This window comes from Pimephales promelas, chromosome 6 (genome assembly GCF_988280905.1).
Source record: "Pimephales promelas chromosome 6, fPimPro1.hap1.1, whole genome shotgun sequence".
Classification (NCBI taxonomy): domain Eukaryota; kingdom Metazoa; phylum Chordata; class Actinopteri; order Cypriniformes; family Leuciscidae; genus Pimephales; species Pimephales promelas.
Window position 1 is genome coordinate 28,075,543 of NC_142774.1, and position 20,279 is coordinate 28,095,821.

The window sequence follows — 20,279 nt, forward strand, 5'->3', positions numbered from 1 at the left end:
ACTGAGTCTCCCCTTACGGAAGCCCTGAACCGCAACCTAAAAAAAAAAAAAAGTCAGTAAAAAAAAAAAAAATCTGTAAAAAAAAAAAAAAAAATCTAGCATTTCGAGATTAAAGTCGAAATGTATCGAGATTAAAGTCGAAATGTTTCGAGATTAAAGTCGGAATGTTTCGAGATTAAAGTCGAAATGTTTCGAGATTAAAGTCGAAATGTTTCGAGATTAAAGTCGAAACATTGTGCATTCATAACAGTGTGCGTCCACTGGCTCAGAGCGCGCGCGTGTGTGTGTGTGAAGTCGAACTGCCATGGATAAACACAAAATAGTAGCTTTTTACTTTTATCTGAATTACTTATCTTACTTTATCGTTATAAAATATAATGCGCCGGAATAGACTTTAGCCTATAGGAAAACCAACACGGAAAACACTTTTCAGACTGGATGGAGAAATCCAGCTTTATGAATGAATGAATGAATGAATGAATGAATAGGGCATTTATATAGCGCTTTCATATATGCCTACACTCAAAGTGCTTTACAATCATATCAGAGAATCTCTCCTCAACCATAAGTGGTTCTTAAATCTTAGGAAATCACAGGATCCGGCCAAATGATTGGATACAGAATGATGCACTTAAAATGTATCCAGAGCGTATACGGTGAAGAGGGAGACTGTTACTGTTGTGTTCTCGACCCAGATAGTGTTGACTAGACGAGCACGAAAACACCTCAGAAACACTGCCACTAGCACGTGTGACGTGTGTAGATTTTGTTGAAAGCCCAGATAAAAGTAAAAAGCTACTATTTTGTGTTTATCCATGGCAGTTCGACTTCACACACACACACGCGCGCGCTCTGAGCCAGTGGACACGCACTGTAATGAATGCACAATGTTTCGACTTTAATCTCGAAACATTCCGACTTTAATCTCGAAACATTCCGACTTTAATCTCGAAACATTCCGACTTTAATCTCGAAACATTTCGACTTTAATCTCGAAATGCTAGATTTTTTTTTTTTTTTTTACAGATTTTTTTTTTTTTACTGATTTTTTTTTTTTTTTTTTTTTTTACTGATTTTTTTTTTTTTTTTAGATTGCGGTTCAGGGCTTCTGTACCCCTACATAGTTCAAATAAAATCTTAGACAATTATTCCACACAATATTTACTCAAAAACAAACATAACATATTATTCATTGACAGCTCTCTGTAGATTTTGGAACAAACATAAGAGGGAGATAACACTTGAATTGGCTAAGTGGACACAACTATCAGCCAATGAATCTGTCTGGCCAATGTATTAGTCTATCAGTCACTACTAGTGTGATGTCCAAAAGGCGTCTGTCGGCTTCCAGTTTTGCTTGCAAATACCCAGTTGCTTTCTTACTAGCCGTGTTCCCTAATGGTTAAGGAGGATTTCCAACGCGTTCTCATCCCAAAGCGCCATATAGGACGCTTTTGCAAAAGCGTAAATATCCAACGCACATGGCACCCTTTAACGTCTAATGAGACGCTTCGGTTAATGGTTAAGTTTAGGTATGGTGTAGGGTAAGGGTTAGACCACTAGGGGGCGCCTTCTGCCCAAATATATCTGCGTCTCATTTCACGTTAAAGGGTGCCATGTGCGTTGGATATTTACGCTTTTGCAAAAGCGTCTTATATGGCGCTTCAGGTCAAATCTCAGGAATTAGTGACACAGGAAAAGAGTTACTGAGATAACAGACCTGCTCTATTAGCACTGTGCCCTTGAGCTAGACACATCACACCAGACTGCTCAAGAGGGAATGGCTTTGCAATTAGTTCCCTGAAAGTCACTTTGGATAAAAACATGGCTGCTTTGTGGCAAATGACTTCATGAGCACAAATATCCTGACTCAAACTATATATAATTATTTCATTCAGTATTTCACTGAAAAATGATTTTTTTTTTATTATATGCCATTTTCAAGGATGTTCAGCTGTTTTCATGCAAACAATGAAAGTCAATGGGGTCCAAAAGTTTTAAACAAAAAGTTAATGCTTTAACTCAGCAAGAATGTGACAGTAAAGAGTTAGTTTCAAATAAACTTTTTATCCATCAAAGAATTCTGTAAAAAAGTATCAAGGTTTCCACAAAAATATTAGGCAGCACTAATGTTTTCAACATAAACAATAATAAGAAATGTTTCAAATCAGCATATTAGAATGATTTCTGACAGATCCTGTGACAATCGAAACTCATAGCCAGTCATAGCCAGTTATTTTAAATTGTAAATCTCTTTTACAAAATTGTTGTTTTTACTGTATTTTTGATCAAATGCATACAGTAAGACTTAATCTGACCTTTTTGAACATTAATGTAAGTACACCAAATATAAAGTTTACAAATACAGTCAAAACATGCTCCTCTATTTGAAAGCAATAAGCCACGAAATGACTTCTGATCAGTGAGTGTAGGATATCAGAAATCCCTCTAATGCTGTCCACTCCAGCAAAATGTTTTTCAAGTGCCAAGCACATCAGATCAGGTTGTGCTTATAGTCGCTTGTGTGTTCACGAGTTCTGAAATGGGCAAACTGGGGAAATTGCCCTAATTCATATTCATAAAGAAAACAGTTCAGCTGGCATTACTGCTGTTAGTAGCCAGACACAGCCATGAGGGATGTTCACTCAGATTAATATTTCAGTAAAAATCATCATTTAAAGATGAGATGCTGAATGTGGCATATGAATAAGTGGTGGTCACTCAAGCACACAGTCTCACCAGACCACAGAATTAGGTCACACTCATTTAAAAACAAGAATTGAATGCAAGGGAAGGAAGAAAGGAGAAGAACACCATTTTACTGCAGATCCTTTTAACCTAAGCCAACAGTGGAGATCTAAACAGGGGAGTAGGGATCCTTATGCAGGGGAAATGTGGCCATGCCACTTTTAGAGCATTCGTCCCCCCAGTTTTTGGCAGATAATCAGTGCTTTTCATACCCTAATGTGTCTCCCACACTTTCATATTATTCCTAAACTACACACAAACCATAAAGACCATCTCCCAGTGGTGGAGGGAAGCATAAATTAAGGTGTTGTCATGGCAGATGGTTGGTGAAATCAGTGCCAGACTGGTAAGAGCTAAAATATGACTCAAAGAGCATGTATCCGTGGCCTAATCCCAGCGCACATCAATTGGAGTTCCTAAAATATTTATAATCTTATTTGGTTTCTGCATTCTCTTGCATATGGTATCTGTTCTTTAAAGAGGGAGCATGTCTGACTTGGTGGCCTGGAACACACACACACATACATTACACACACTGAAACAGTGTGTGTATATGTTCCACTCCTGCTGGGCTTTAGAGGTGATTTCAGTATAGCAGAGATGAAGAGTTTAATAATTCAGCTCTGGGTTGTCAATCACCCCTCGAGGTTCCAAATGTTCCAGGGTGATGACTCCTTTCTGAATGTGATGATCAACCAAACATCAGAACACATTACATATTAACATTCCTTCCTGAAACGTACACATGCTTTGTTCTTACTTGGAAGGGGTTGGCGACCAGTTTCATTTGGAAATCTCTCTCTTGCTCTCTTTTTCTGTGTAGGTGTTGGCTCAGGTTAGATACTTACTTTATCTGGAGTTTCATTGGGCCTGCTACTCTCATCATCATGGTGAGTTTAACACACACAAACACACACGCTGGGGGTTTGGAGAATGATAGAGCAAAGCCAATTCCACACTACTGCACACACCCACACCCACATGGAGGGTTCAGATAATAGTGTGTCGAGGGCATTTTCCCAATTACGGGAAAGTCACAGTCACCCTACAAGACAAGCTAAACAACCCCACTGCTATATATAGAGAAAGAGGGATGTGTGTGTGTGTGTGCGTGTGTTGAGGTAAACCCTACATTATGGGGGCAAAATATTTCACACAAAGATGGCAATATCTGAAATCCTTGTCCTTGTAAGGGAATTTTTTTGGTCTCCGTAGGGAAAACGGCTTACAAATCGTGATGTAAAATGTAAAAATGCAGAACGTTTTCTGTGATGAATAGGTTTAGGATGAGGGAATAGAATATTCTGTTTGTACAGTTTAAAAATCATCGTGTCTGTGGAAAAATTCCCCATAAACATGAAAACCTAACATTCCTAAAAGGCTTCCTATTAGGCATGCACTGAAATTTTGGCTGAAACACTACTACACAAATCAGATAACCAAATGTTTGACATGGAGAAGAATCATACCTGTCATATAAACATCAGCTACTGATATTTTCCCATAAAACTCTCACATTTACAGTTGACAAGATGAGTAGCTGCTTTGACGCATGATAAATAAAAAAATAGAATAGAAAAATATAGCGTATATATGTACTTGGCACTTGGCACATTTTCCAAGATGTTCCCGTTGGATTTTGGATGCTTAATCCAGAGGTTTTCTTTTCTCTAACAGGTTGCACACATGCACTTGTCTTGTACATGCGTTATACAAATATTATGCTGTTATATTATTATACTGTATGGTAAAGATGTGCTTGTATTGAGAGAAAAAAAACAAAACTTTTGGGGTTATTGTTATGTCATAATAATTTGTTAAAAAAAAGAAAGATCTCTGTTTGGTATAAGCAACATCACTTTCAACAAAACTGACACATGAATAAATGCTTTTTATACAGTTATCAGATTCTTTAAAAATTCTTATTTCTAACAAAGTTTTGTTTAAAATTAGGGTTCCAGTAGCTTCAGGTTTTGCCAAGAAAGTTAATTTTGGTGCATTAGTATTTCCCATTATAAAACTGTGATTTCCTGGGTTAGAAAAGGCACGAAAAGCGTGCATAAAGGTGAATCCTCCATTGAGCGATTCTGCATTATTTTATTCATTTAAATCTGTTTATTCATTCCTGACACACAAATGAAAATATGCCCCGTAAGGATTTCAAATATCCATATCCGCCAATTACAAATGAATAGCAAAGTCATGGAAATGCATTGGTTAATGATGTGAGAGTCTTCTTTTCTAATTTCATGCATTTTATGATTTTGTGTTGCAGCTAAATGTTATTTTCCTGGGCATTGCGCTATATAAGATGTTTCACCATACTGCGATTCTCAAACCTGACTCTGGTTGCCTGGACAACATCAAGTAAGGCATTTATTCTGTGTTTCAGTGTGTGTGTGTGTGTGTGTGCGTGTTTAAAATAATACAAATGTGTGTGTGTACACTTTATTGCTTTTGTTGCTAGCACTGAAACGGCCTTCATTTTCACTAAACACACAATTGTTCTTTAATTTCAAACTGGTCCTGAGAGGTGTTTAAATGAGAAGAATGTTTTACTGCATATCTAAAGTCAGACGCAGTTTAAAGTGTCTTCATCTGCCATTTCTCCTTGATGTTTGAGTTCTCATAAGACAGAATCTGTAATGACTAAATTAAAAAAGCTTCACATAAATCACATTCCCTGTGCTATTTATTCAAATTAAGTCAACATCATTTTTAAAAGTGCAAGAACACAAGGGGAAGGCATATTAGGGCGTATTGAAACACAGCCAGTAATGTGGGGGATCAGAAACTGCAATGCACAGTGTGTAGTATGGCTCATCTATACACTGCAGCCCATTGGCAGACTGTACATACTGAATCTAGGTTAGTTTGCATATTCCAGGAATTGATTATTCTTTTTGATGTTCAGAACGCAGAGGAGTCACTGTTCAAATCTGTGACCCAAAATGCAGATTTTCTGCTGTAATTCTTGTGTTCTGAACAGATTTTCATGTTATACAACAGTTACAGTCCTCTTACATGATTGGGCAAGCACTCTTCCAACTGCTGATACATAGTACAACAGGACTGGGACAATCTGAACTGTCAGTTTGTGTATTAGTGGTGGGGGTTTCTGTAGGTTACATCGATACGCCAGTAGGTGGCAGCAAGTGACTGCTTTATGAGTGAGTCATTGACTGTGAACACTAGCCATGTTTCCATCCACTTGTCAATCGAATTATCTGAAATTCGGTTAAAAAACTCATGCGGATAAAGCTGGTGAAAGTGTGTTTCCATCCAACGGCTTTAAAGCGAATAAAAACCTGTACGTAATGACGTCACATGCTGTTTTGCGTTCAAATTGGTATATCGAATTGATTTGAGACATTTTAAGGTGTTTCCATTTATTTTCGCACTGAATCGAACAACATTCAAGCAAACTTTTGCGAACAAAGTTTTGTTGGACAAAACGGATCGCGCCATCTACCAAAAAATGATCAATATTTCACAAGTTGAAGGCTAATAATGCTTATGTGCCAGCTGAGAGCGACATATGAATGGGATAATGTATGCGAGGCGGTTGTTGTATACGCTATAACAACCGCCTCGCTATATATTATCCTGCTTATTACATATACATCAACCAAATAAATAAATAAATCAATAATTTGACACAAAATATTGACTTAAAAACGAGTTTATTGATTTAAAAACGAGTATTGCTTCTGCTAAAGAAAATAGTCTGTTCCGTCTCTGAACTGCGTCCATGGCAACGGTGTGTTATACTAGCAGCGCCGCAGTCTGTTAACTAGAAATAACAGACCACATTCTACATTAGAATTCAACCAAGCCACGTAAAAACAAGCAAAACTAACCTAAGAAAACAACGACGCTATAAACATTGCTATGATGATGCCGATGCACGTATGCCCGACGACAGCGGAGGTGACTGTGGTGTGGGAACGACAGCGCTCCATCAGTTCTGGGAGATCGTGGTTCACGGAAACCCTTTGGTTGAAGCATCTTTTTGCTTTGTCCACTTACATCTGTCTTTGTTGACATCCGCCATGTGTGCGCAAACAGACTGGCCGGAAATGAACTCGTCTTCTGACGTGTTGCAACCATAAAAGGGCATAAAACTTAATCGCAATTCATTATTTATTCGGCAAATAACGTTTCCATCAGCTTTTATCGAATTAGCCGTATATCGATCAAGAGAAAATTCGATGAGACCGAACGTATTTCATTTGAGTCGATTTTCATGAAATTTCATCGAATTTTACTGTTTCCACAAGGCTTTTTTCATTCGATATCACTTAATTCGGATAAAAACGTGTCGATGGAAACATGGCTACTCACAGTGGCGCCCTTAGTTTAGTCACGAGGCGTTAAACGTCAGCGAATAACGAACGCGAAATTCGTCCCACTGTGAACAGGCCTTTAGTCTGTTCAACTTTAAGTGGCACTGTACAAAGTCCCACCCTTTGGGCTGGTCCCGTTGCCCCATATCTTTACAAAGGTCTCAGAGACGGCCATTGCTCCCATGGGAGACCGTGGTGTTCGTGTCCTCAACACTATCGACGACTGGCTGATACTAGCTCAGTCTCGGGAGCAGTTGTGCGTACACAGGAATTTGCTGCTCCAGCATATCAGTCAGTTGGGTCTTTGGGTAAACTGGGAAAAGAGCAAACTTGCCCCTGTGCAGAGGATCTTTTTTCTTGTTATGGAACTGGACTCGGTCCACCATGGCAGAGGAACGTGTTCAGTCAGTGCTGAACTCTCCCATTGATACTTTTTCAGAGGCTCCTGGGGCATATGGCATCCAAAGCCGCAGTAACGCCTCTGGGTTTGCTTCTTATAAGCCGCTTCAGCACTGGCTTCACGGCCGAGTCCCGAGATTGGTGTGGCAGAGCAGCACAGCTCCGTGTGACAATCACCCCGGCCTGCTGCCAAACCTTCAGCCCGTGGTCAGACCCATCGTTTCTCCCGGCCAGAGTGCCCCTAGAACAAGTGTCCAGGTTTGCTGTGGTCTCCACAGATACCTCCAACACTGGCTGAGGGGCCACATGCAATGGGCATGCAGTAGCGTGGATCTGGACGGGCCCCCAACCGCATTGGCACATCAACTGGCTCGACTTACTGTGCAGTACACCTTGCTCTGACACGCCTCAAATCGCCGCTGCTCAGCAAGCATGTGCTGGTCCGTACGGACAACATTGCGACTGTTGTGTACATCAACCATCAAGGGGGTCTGCACTCCTCTCGCATGTTTCAAATAGGAAAAAAACTAAATAATTTAAGTTTTAGGTATTTATTTATGGCAGCCGTGTACTGAGCATACATACTATTCTACATACATCATATCTTTCTTACCAACATTGTTAAAAAGTCCTAGTTTGTGTTATCATCTAACCCTAACTGTAGCACTATTAGGCCCCGATCAGACAGGAGGTGTTTTTCAAGTTTGAAAACGTGAGGTACACCACACTGCCTTTTTTGGTTGACTTTTTTAATTTAGAAAATGTGCTGCGTTTTTTTATATTGCTAGACAACCACCGTCCCACGAATTATAGCGCGAGCAATCTGAAATCTTTGGTTTGCTGTTAAGTCATCTGTCATATTAGCGTCAACTTGGCCAAAAAAATGGACTAGCAGAGGGCTTGTGAAGTCATACTGCTCCGGATAACCTGCAACAGCCACCACAAGTTTCTCCTCCATCATTGCAGTCTCCGGACCATAGACAACAAGCAACTGTAAATTTCCGTCACCACAACGGAAGGCCCGCCTCATTCATTCGAACCAAAATCACCAAATCAATAACAGAAAAAAGCATAGCGACAAATGGCTCTACAAGCACAGGATACATGGCTGATTTATTCAATTCTATCTCTCTCTAAATTTAAAGTTAGAAAATCTGGCCCAGTCAAAAATGTAGCCTCAGCACAAATTCAATCCGAAGTCCATAAGTTGGCGTGCATAGAATAGATTATCTTGGCTCCAATGAGGTGATTGGCTTCTGAGAGCTGAACTCCACCCACCACCGCAGTTCTCACTTGTGAAATTGTCACAAGGTACAAGGTGCTCCTAAACTTACTGGCAGACCAAAAATTCAACTATATTTCATCATCATCATAAGACGTTCATTTTATTTGTTTGTGTTTTCCAACTGATGTTTATGAATCATTCATCAGCCTTTTTTCTTTCTCATCTGTCTATTTTCTTTGTTTCCTTTTCCATCCTTTTTTTCTGTTTTACATTTCAGCATTCTGTTGAGGCATGGCTTGTTATGGATAGTCACTGGTAAGGGTCTCCAGCCAATCAGAGTGCTCCGAATCATGCATTCTGATTGGAGTGTTTAGCTGTGTAGTTCTTCCACTGTTTGATTGATTCTCTGACTCTTAAAATTATTTAAGTGATTCATCAATACTGCAACATGGCTATTTGAAATGAACAATGTAATTATAATTCCTCATGAGTGCATGTTCTCTTTCTGAACCAGTCCCGAGCTGGTTCAAAATCAACATTTCTGTCTGTCTGTCTTGCCATCTTGATCCGCCATTATGGTTTTAGTATTATTGTCTCTGATGGAAACAATAATTCACATTGACTGTCTCTCTGTATATCGTCTCAAAAATGTCCCGTCTCTCTGTCTGTCTGTCTGTCTCTCTCTCTCTCTCTCTCTCTCTCTCTCTCTCTCTCTCTCTCTCTCTCTCTCTCTCTCTCTCTCTCTCTCTCGCTCTCTCTCATACTTTCTAATGATCTTGTTTCAGTGCCAAACGTTAGCCTGTCACATTCAGTTCACGGTATAAATGGGTTGCAAGCTGATTGTGTGTGTGTGTGCGTGTGTGACCCCAAAGAGTAAATTACATCACTAAATGAGTGTGAGGCTCAGTGCAAAGTACAGACTAGTATACATTATGGCTGGAGCCAGCTTGACATTTGACTGCTGTAGAATAATGCCTTTCTCTGGGACAGTTTATATTCTCATCCTACTATTGTTGAACTGAGGAAACATATACAGACTAAAAACATAACATTTTAATAAACTTGGATTATATAAACTGGCTAAGGTCATACATGGAAGTGAGTGTCAAAGTGTCAACTGTGCTTGAGTGAGAGTTATGCACTTTTTCTCTTTCTCTCTCTTTCTCTCTCAGGTCCTGGGTTATAGGTGCCATAGCTCTGCTGTGTCTGCTGGGGTTGACCTGGGCGTTTGGACTGATGTATATCAATGAGAGTACAGTCATCATGGCCTACCTCTTTACAGTCTTTAACTCACTGCAGGGAATGTTCATCTTCATATTTCACTGCATCCTGCAGAAGAAGGTGACACACACACAAACGCACATACTGTACACATAAGGGTGATTCTTCAGTTAAGGCACTTTTGACTACTTGAGAGTTTGAAAAATAACCCTTTTTCAAGCTGTTTCATATGCGTTAAATAATTTATCACATTAGATCATGGCTTTGATCTAATGTGATAAATCAATCCCCTTGATCAAGGGGATTTTTTTTCTATTTTTAAAGAAAAAAGAAAGTTATCAAGCAGTGAACAAGTTTCAACATACAAAGCATTAATTGATTGTGTCTTAACTTTCAGTGATTTTTCAAAAACATAAAAAAAATAATAATAATCTTACCAAGCCCAAACTTTGAAACAACCCCAAACAAAAGTTATAGAAAAGATTTTCTTGGAAATGTGGAAGTAGATTTCCCTTGATTTTCTTAATAAATACAATTGTTTGGTTGTTGGGGTTAGTTGGGGTTACTTTTAAGAAATGTGGAAGTAGAATTCCCTTGATTTTCTTAATAAATACAATTGTTTGGTTGTTGGGGTTAGTTGGGGTTACTTTTAAGAAATGTGGAAGTAGAATTCCCTTGATTTTCTTAATAAATATAGAATAAATATAAGTGATATTATAATTTAACCTCTCCTCTGAAAGTACAATGAAGTTTTTTTTAAAAGCATTTTCTTTTTCATTAAATCATCCTAGCTAACAGAAAAGTTCCCCTAACTTGAAGAATCACCCACATACTTTATGTTATGCAAACATCTGCAGTATTGCAATCACGTGCACACACTCACACTGAGGCTCAATTGACCTCTTTCCTGGGCATTTTTCTGAGGGTTTACTGGCCTCTCATTAGTAACGATCTCATTAATCAACCCTTCTGTCACATGCATGCTCAATTAGAGACCCTCAGCTCATCAGATGTATTTAACTCATGAGATGATTTTAAACCTTTTAATTATCCGATGGCCGACCGATGGATAGCATGAAAATGCTCATATACATTACACATTACACTGGTGAATTTTAGCTGTAGAAGGAAACAGATATCGATTAGAGAAAAATAATATGTGTATGTATGAATTTCCTTATGTATTGACAGACAGAAAGATTGGAGTGTAGTTAAAATTGATTGTGTATTGCGCTGGCCAACCTTGAAGCTGAAATGCCAATTTATCATGTCTCTTTCGCATTTAGATGTGCGTACAGGCAACTTCGAAGCCAAAAGTGAACGATTCCATAACATTTTTAACTAATAAATTGGACTAAATACCTAATGGATCTTCTTAACGTAGTATATATTCTCTCAAAGACCCACACAAAGCTATTTTTACAAGACGAGGGACTGATCTAGGCTTATTTGGGTTTTGTGGAGACAGCAGTGATGTAAATCTAAAGCCGTAAGTCCTGTTTGGTTGAGGTCTTTGAGGAGTTGGGTGTGCAGTCATCCATAGAGACAGAGGAATAAAACCGTTGGATTTTATTTGGCCGATCTTAGAGAGTTTTCTTTCAACAGCTGCGCAAACAATAACACAGCGTCCATCTTAACAACATTAAAAAGCAATTATAGCTGTATTATTGCTGATACAATGGGGAATGTTGTATTGATATTGGTCATTATTGTTATTACAGTATGTCTAGATTTTTAGATGGAGCAATACAAGTTTTGTTCCTTGTTGTTTGAGAATTGAGGTAAAGGTCGTGATGTTGAATGTACATGTGTGTTTTTCCTGATTAAGATTACAGCATTAGGAAGGTCGTCCAGAATGCTAACTATTGAGGTCATGAAAACGATATGAAAGTTCCTGCCATGCACACGACTGTAACCGGCTGGAACTGAGATAAACTGTGTGAACTCTTTAACACAAGGACACAAGAAATGGCCAATCGATTAAAAAATGCAATCTAATTACAAGAAATGCTGACTAAGTAATCAAATCGCAATTAATCACATACGTTGATATTCGCTGAGAGAATGACCCAAATGAAGGCTTAAAGTTACTGTCAATTAGAAAATAACAACAGATTTCCTTAAAACATGTTTGTGTTAGTTATATCACAAATTATTAATAAATATATCCATAAATATCATTGGGTTTTATGGAGTCATACCACATGACATTTTTCGACCTCAACTAACCAAAAAAAAATTCATAAATAATTAATTTCAATAATTTCTGAAGGAAATAATGGCTGATGAAAATTCAGCTTTGCATCACAAAAATAATTTATATTTTAAAGTATATTAAAATAGAAAACCATTTTTAAAATTGTAATAATTTTTTTGGGGTATTTTCTGTATCTGTGATCAAATAAATGCAGGCTTGATGAGCATTAGAGACTGCTTTCAAAAACATTAAAAAATAGTAATGTTTCCAAACTTTTGACCAGTACTGTATATATCTATGTATGTATGACTATTACACATCACATATAATCACAGCTAACAGTTTGTATATATTTACATATACTGTATGTGTGCGTGTTAGATGTGTGTTAATCACAATTAATTGATTTGATAGCACAAATTCTTATATATATTTACTGTATATATTTGTACATAATTCAATGGAGATTTAATTCAATTAAATGCAATTGTTAACTGGAGCATTGCACTTTCCCTAAACCTTGGTTAACCAAAATTGTGTGCATGTTTCTTTGCAGGTACGTAAGGAGTATGGCCGATGTCTCCGCACACACTGTTGCAGTGGGAAGAGTGTGGAGTCAACCATCTCCACTTCAACAAAGACCAGTACGGCCCGCACACCTGGACGCTATTCCACCAACTCACAGGTATCATGCAAACACCGTACACACACCTGGAGGGGATCCTCCAAACCCATCTCAAGTGATTTTTCTAGGCCAGGGAATGTTGAAGCTGTCAGTGGTCAATGCAGTCATCGGCTTGTTATTTTTTTTGCACAGAAAGCACTTTAGCTCTGGTGTTTTCTCATTCATGGGTGAATACAGTCCCACATGACCCAATTTCACGTTCAGCCTTATTTTAAATGGTGCACTCAGCATTCTGCTCACCTTACTATTCAGGAATATAATCAGAAAGGTTTTTAGTACCGTATTACAATCAACAGTGCCTAAAACTGTAGACAAAAAAAGGAAACAAAACCAACCTCAGTAATGGGGTGTCTGTAATATATATGATATAAGAGTATGTAAAATAAGTGAGCTGCATTACACTATTACTGATACATTGCACAATTTCTTTGTTCAGAAACTAAAAATCGACCCCCTTTCTTCCTCTGTTGTCAGAGTCGTATTCGTAGGATGTGGAATGACACTGTCAGGAAGCAGTCAGAGTCATCTTTCATCACGGCTGATATGAACAGCTCAGCTACTCTCAACAGAGGTAAAGCCAACACACACACACACACACACACAAACGTGCACCCATTGTGTACACATGTACACAGTATTCATACACATACATATTGACAGAAACTGTTTACAAGCACAAACACAGGTTGTCTGGATCTGATATGAGAAACGTGGAACAGAAACCAGTTCAATTATAATTTGAATCCTACAATGAACTTTTCCATGGCGAAGAACAATAATACCCTGAAAATAGAGATTCTGTACATGACTGCCTTTAATGTATAGATTTGATTGTTTTACCTTTGTCATTGAGCTAGATTATTTATTTATTAACAAAATGTTCATTCATTTGAATAAAAATCCATTATAAATATATGAATTAACTAAGAAATTTCAAAAAGTAAGACAATCCAAGCAAAGAATGATATAAAGATTTCAATATTTATTGTGTGGAAAGGATTTATATACATTTTTACACAACAATTGTCCCTCAGTTGTTGTCATTTCTATCACAACCAATATTTTTGACACAAACAAATTCAATAGATTCAAGATTCAAGAAGCAAAATTGTCAGTGAAGAGTATGCTTGACATGTAATGTGATATGTGAAGAAAACAATTTTGGTGAATATGGCTATATCCAAAAATGTTGCAGATGTAATTTACCTCATTGTTATTTCCACCACAGAATGCCATTAAACACGAAACACAATTGAAAATGACACTGTGGTGGAAATGTTCATGACGTTCAGAAAAGTTACAGAATTTTCCTGTGATGCATGTGTGTCCACTGTTGGACTTTGTTAGTAGACAAATAAAATAAACTAGTGAGAGTGTGAAAATGATTTTAAAAGAGTTCACAAAGACAAAAGTGCCAATAGATAATGCCTTGTCTGAGTGTATGTTTGTTTAATGAGAGAAAGATACAAAAAAAGAGAAACTGGAGAAGAATCTGGAGAAGTTATGGCCCTGGAGTCCAAATGGATCAGACATCTGTGTGTCTGCTCATGTTCTGCTCATTCTCAAACCCTGCCTGCCTCTGTTATGTCCAAACGTTAATATGATTTGCTCCTCTGAGCTCCTTTGTCTTCTCTGTCCTGTGTAAACAAGAATGTGAGATTTTAAAAGTCTTCCAGCGACATCAGAGCTGAAGCCATGGAAAAACGCTCCCAATCAAGTCACATTGGCAAGACAAAAATGTCAAACATCAACAGCTGTCCAACATAAACATCATCTATGCGGAGCTCACATGGGAGGTTTTACATTCCTGTCCACTCGAACTAACATGCTGCGACTGCTGATGTTTAAAACTGTTTAAACACAAGTGTACTGACTTGTCTGCATCATTCTAACTGTTTATTGTACATCTTTTTTCTGTCTCTTTGTTGCTCCTTCCTTCTGTCTTCTCTCAACTCCATATCTGTCTCTCTTCCTCTCTCTCTCTCTTTCTGACTCTGTTTGTGGGTGTTGTAGGTACCATGGCTAACCATCTCATCTCCAATGCTTTGTTACGTCCTCATGGCACTAATCCTTATAACACACTACTGGGAGAGTCTGCTGTGTACAATAACCCTACTGCCAACATGTTCAACACGCAAGGTTTGCCTCTCATGTATACATTTACAAACTTCAGACAGTACTAATTGTCTCTCAGGGTGACAACTGCAATGGAAAATTGGCAGGGCTCCTCCTTGAAAAAAAAGTATTCATTATTGCAATAAAAGATATTAGGTTACCCCAAGGATGAAAATTCTGTATCATTTCCATCATTTCCTCAAATTGTATGATTATCCCCCCCCCCCCACACACCTTACCACACACAGATGTTAGGCAGAATATTCACACTTCTCATTTCCATACAATGAAAGTGAAGTGGGAGAGACACTGTCAAGCTAAAATTCAGTTAAAATTGGCCTTTTTAATAATATTTTTATTATTATTAAATTATTTGATTTAATTAAATGTTTACAATTATACATTTTCATATAAATGTATATTTATGTAGAATTAGTTTTTTATTTTATGATAATAATAATAATAATAATATTTCCCATTTACGATAATAATTTATGATTTACTGATTATCATCTTGCATACAGACATATGGTGTATTTCCAGAAATAGAAAATTAGTATTTAAAATGCTATTTAATTAAAAATACAATTTCTATTAATATATACTGTGTGTGTATATATATATTTAATAGAAATTAAATTTGATTATGCTTCATAAATTAACTTTTTATTTTTGAAAGCGCTTTAATAACCTATAATCCTATCGATTTGATGAATTTACTATTTATGTAGTGGTGGTAAGAAAATTTTAATCTCTGCTGAACTTAATTGTTTGTTTTTTTTTTTGTATTATTCTACACACAGTATAAGGCAATAAATAGGCCTAATTAGTCTAACTGAATGAATATTTAAAAATGCCAATTGTGTTGGTCTATTCAAATTGCTCTGTAAACACAGGCAGGCACACACACACACACACACACACACACACACACAAAAACTGACTATTATTTTATTTAATTTTACTCTATACTGTATGTTGTGTGTATTACAGTGCATGGTTATAATTAACTTTGAAAAATAAATTAAACTACACAGCAGTGGATTTCTTTTATATCCTTTTTATTTTAACTTCCTTAAAGGGATAGTTCACCCAAAATTTTTAATTGTTGTCTTAATTTACTCACTCTCAAGTTGTCCATAAAGGTTCGGATCAACAAATTCAAATTTGAAAAAGTATTCTGTTTTCTGAGTTAGCAGTGATATCCTGCATACATACTTCCCGTGTCTGTTTAATGAGCTTGTTTATGTTATTTCTATGTCCATCTGTTCTTTTTAATAATTTGGTGGTATAAGAACATTTCAGCCTAGCATCTGTCCTAATCTCAGCAGGTTAGCATTCAGTCACTAATGCCTGTCACAGTCTGAACTGAATATAATGCTTCTTTCTCTCTCTCTCTCTCTGTGGACATGTTCCATAAGCATTTATGTGTGTAATCATTCTCTCTCTCTCTCTCTCTCTCTCTCTCTCTCTCTCTCTCTGTGTCTCTCTCTGTCTCTGTCTCTCTCTCCTTTCATGCGGGTCTGCAGCCTCCTACAGAGATTCAAGTATGATTCATTTACTTTCACAACAGCTCCACGTTTATAATATATTCTCCTTTGCTTCTCTCTTCTTTAATCTTCTCCCTTTCCTCATCCCTCCCATTCCTTCCCCCACTAAATCCATATTCTACCTGTATTCATGTTTTGTTCTTTTTAATAAAATATAATATCCTATTTGATACCATCTGTCATAAAGCATACTGTAAATGAACCGATTCATATCACCAACAATCATAAACACTGTATATAAAAGAATATTTGTGCCTGTGTACCAAAATTCTAAACGAGGTTACGTGTGTGATTCTGTGTAATTTTTTTGCCATTTCTCCCATTTCAGAGGGCATTCTGAACAACGCACGAGACTCCAGTGTCATGGATACGCTGCCGCTTAACGGTAACCACGGCAACAGCTACGGTGTGGCAGCAGGCGATTACCTTACCTACAGTTCTCGTGGCAGTGAGCCGCCGACCACGCTTGAGAAAAAGATCTTGAAAGAGCTGACGGCAAACTATGCCCCATCGTACCTGAACACCCAGGAGCGACAAGGGAAATCCCACCAGGGGACCTTGACCAATAAACTCAACAACCACCTAGCCAACGGTGGGGTCGCGGGGTCCTCATCCATCGCAAAGGATGACGTCATGGTGCTCGACAACCCCGGGGCGTTTCATCGGCATGACGACGGGGGCGGGTTAAGCCTGGAGCTCATCAGGGAGGAGTCACAAGCGCCGCTCCTCCCACCGAGACCGCCCCCTCCGGAAAACCACGCCCCCATGCACACGTTCTCAGCCCACCGGCGCCTGCCACAGGAGAACAGCGAGAGCTTCTTCCCACTGCTCCCCAACGACACGCACTCTTCGCACACACACACTCCCCGCACACACACGCACTCGCCCCTCAGAGACTCGATCTATACCAGCATGCCCACACTCACTGACCTTCCTCACGGCACTGATGATCTCATCAACGGTCTCCATGACGACGAAGACGATGAGGATGACGACGGCGAGGAGGAAGAGGGCAGCGAGCTGCACCTGGCCAACGGCAAAGGGGTCGTCATGGAGGCGGACGACGTGTACTACAAAAGCATGCCGAACCTGGGCTCCAGGAACCACATACAGGAACTGGAGAGCTACTATCAGATGGGACGCGGTGGCAGTGACGGGTTCATCGGCCCACCTGAGAAAGAAGACTCGTCACCTGAAGAACAGCCACCAGACCCCTCACAGCTGGTCACCAGCCTATAGACATGACGCACACACACATTCTCAGTTAGCGTGTGTGTGTGTGACACAATGCACAAGGCATGGGATACACTACCTACTGCACTGATAGGAAGCCCCTAGAGAGACTGATCCCAGATAGCCCCCCGATTTCAGTACATACAAGTATCCCGTCACCAAAATCCTGCTCCAGTTAGAACCAATAACCAGAACTAGTAATCCATTCCTATGCTAGTACAAGGACTACCGCGTGTAGGTCTCGTGGACTTTTTTTGCTTTCCAATCTGCCGAGTAAAACCTCTTGCGGATAGTCAGTTCAGAGACGTGGACAAACTTTTGCTCCCTTGATCATTTGCATAGCTCTCCTTGACGAAAACCTTCATCCATTGGATTGTGGAGAGCGTGTAAACAGACTGTGGAAAACTAGCTGCCATTTTAGATGACCGTGTATGATAATGAGACCACCGACCCAGACTCTGAACTCTTCTGTCGTACTGAACTGCATTTCACCCACAAGTCTCTAGACTTCTCTATGATTCTCTGCTGCACACATTCCTTCTCGTTTAGCACCGATCTCGTTTCTTGAAGGTGAAATTTACAAAAGGCGCATCTAATCTTAAAGACTGAGGACGATCTTGTTTTCTTACGTTTGTTTTTCAGTAATAATCTCAGTTATGGGAAAGGTAATCTTCACTAATTACAAAGAAATTGAACAGTTTTCCATGTAAAATGTACAGATTCCCGATATATTGCATATGATCGTATGCGTTTCATGTTTTTTGAGATATTTTGCCCCTTGTATGTGTTTTTGTAGACTAGAGCAATCCCACAATGCTGTGCTGGTCCTCCAAAATACTATCCCTTAGTACCACACAGAAACTCACACATGCACACATACCTACATATACACGCATACACACTCTCGTTTGGAAGCATGATCATGGCTTCCTCCTTTTTTTTCTCCAAATGCAACACTTCGTCATTCTAAATCTCACTGTGTCGATGATATCCAAGAGACTCTGGGGAACTGACTGTTGTGTGAATGACAGTTACCGCAGATGGGATCCCAATGGTGCTGGGATGTCATGAGCTCTAGAGCGTTTACCCTTGAACACCTCATCTTTTATGTGTAAGAGCAGAAATCGCCCATTGAAGAATTGAGGAATTCCAACTTATTGATATTCCAGTGATATGTGTTGACACAGCTAAAATTGATCTCAGGCTAAAAGATGGTCTATTATTGTGATGATTTTACATATCAAGTCTGTTTTTAACAGTTTAATTAAGAACCGTAAGAAAGGCTTGCGGAATGTGAATTGGAAAAGGTCAGAGTCAAGGGCAAGGCCAAATCACAAATGAAAGTGTGGAAATCATGATTAAAAATCATGTGTGGAGCATATACAATGTAAAGGAATAGGATTTTAATGGAGTGGTTCGGAAGATGGAAACAACCTTGTAAAGGTCGGTTTCTGAAACTACTGTTTACTTGTTCTCAAACTGAGACTCCCTGTAGCTTGCACATCTATCCCTTGTTAACCCACCCTCAGAAAATTGACTGCATATTTATTCCTGTGATTCAGCCTCGTTTTTTTATTTTTTATTTCCCAACAGATCAGAAATGTAGGATCTTAGAGAGCGTCAGGAAAAGAATCGGATCGGCACTGAGACATTTTTTATTGTTATTATCATCAATATTATTATTATTATTATTATTACAATATCAATGAAAATATTATTTATTCTTTTCATATGCATTCTAAACTGAATGAACTCATTACTAATATTTGTTGTAACAGTGAAAGTTGTTTGCCAACAAATAAAATGACTGAATTAATATTTACAATATTTCACAGGGGAGAGGTGTGAGTTTCTGCTTTATTTTTAATTCACTTTTTCAATTATAGACTGACACTTTCAACAGGATGAGGAATGGTCATGACTCCTCTGGGCAGTTTTTCAGGGAAGGATTGTCATGGAGTAAATTGTACTGTGGATTGTGATTCTCTGTTGAAAATCCTTTTGGTCTAGACTTAATCTCTGTCTGGGAAGACTTCAACAGTCAGTCGTTCTTCACTGACCCAGTTTCGGTACCGGAACCAATCAAACGATCGCGGTACCAATTAATTATGCACATCTGAGAAGAGCGCCAGCACAAACAGTGTAATTACGACCTATTGATTTTCATGTCTTTCCATGCAAACAGACACACGTCCGTCTGCAAACACACCCAAATGTCAGACAGTCTGCGCGTTTGAAAGTGTCAGTGAGAGTTCGCTCTGCCAAATGTTACCACCTTCATGAATATTTATAAGCCATTTTGACAGGCACTTGAGCATTTTGAAATGAAGGAAAGATGCAGCATCCCACCCCAAGCAGAATATATATCTCCATACTCTAGAGCCCTGTCCTGTCTTTGACGCGTGATTGTGTGTGTGTGTTCGTTCTGTAGGCAGCCGATGAGATTGAAAAGTTGTTTTTTACAAAAAGAAACTGTTCATCACTTTTAACCACCTACAGTCTGTATACCACCCAAAATTGAGAAGAGGGGGATGATCTAGATAAGAAGTTCTCAACCCTT

The 20,279-nt window shown here is 38.7% G+C and overlaps 1 protein-coding gene across 4 annotated transcripts in view; it reads left to right on the forward strand.

Moving 5' to 3' along the window:
- The window catches only part of adgrl3.1 (adhesion G protein-coupled receptor L3.1), a 136,149-nt gene extending 116,603 nt beyond the window's left edge, over window positions 1-19,546 (forward strand). The window contains exons 17-24 of one of the 4 annotated variants that reach the window (XM_039693463.2): window positions 3,572-3,638; window positions 5,024-5,115; window positions 9,891-10,059; window positions 12,693-12,821; window positions 13,296-13,392; window positions 14,835-14,960; window positions 16,466-16,483; window positions 16,815-19,546. In XM_039693463.2, coding sequence (XP_039549397.2) covers window positions 3,572-3,638; window positions 5,024-5,115; window positions 9,891-10,059; window positions 12,693-12,821; window positions 13,296-13,392; window positions 14,835-14,960; window positions 16,466-16,483; window positions 16,815-17,725 — 1,609 coding nt within the window. In that variant the 3' untranslated portion in view covers window positions 17,726-19,546. The remainder of the gene's footprint in view (window positions 1-3,571; window positions 3,639-5,023; window positions 5,116-9,890; window positions 10,060-12,692; window positions 12,822-13,295; window positions 13,393-14,834; window positions 14,961-16,465; window positions 16,484-16,814) is intronic. The other 3 variants (XM_089132334.1, XM_089132335.1, XM_089132336.1) reach the window with 3 other exon arrangements.
- The last annotated feature ends 733 nt before the right edge of the window (window positions 19,547-20,279 follow it).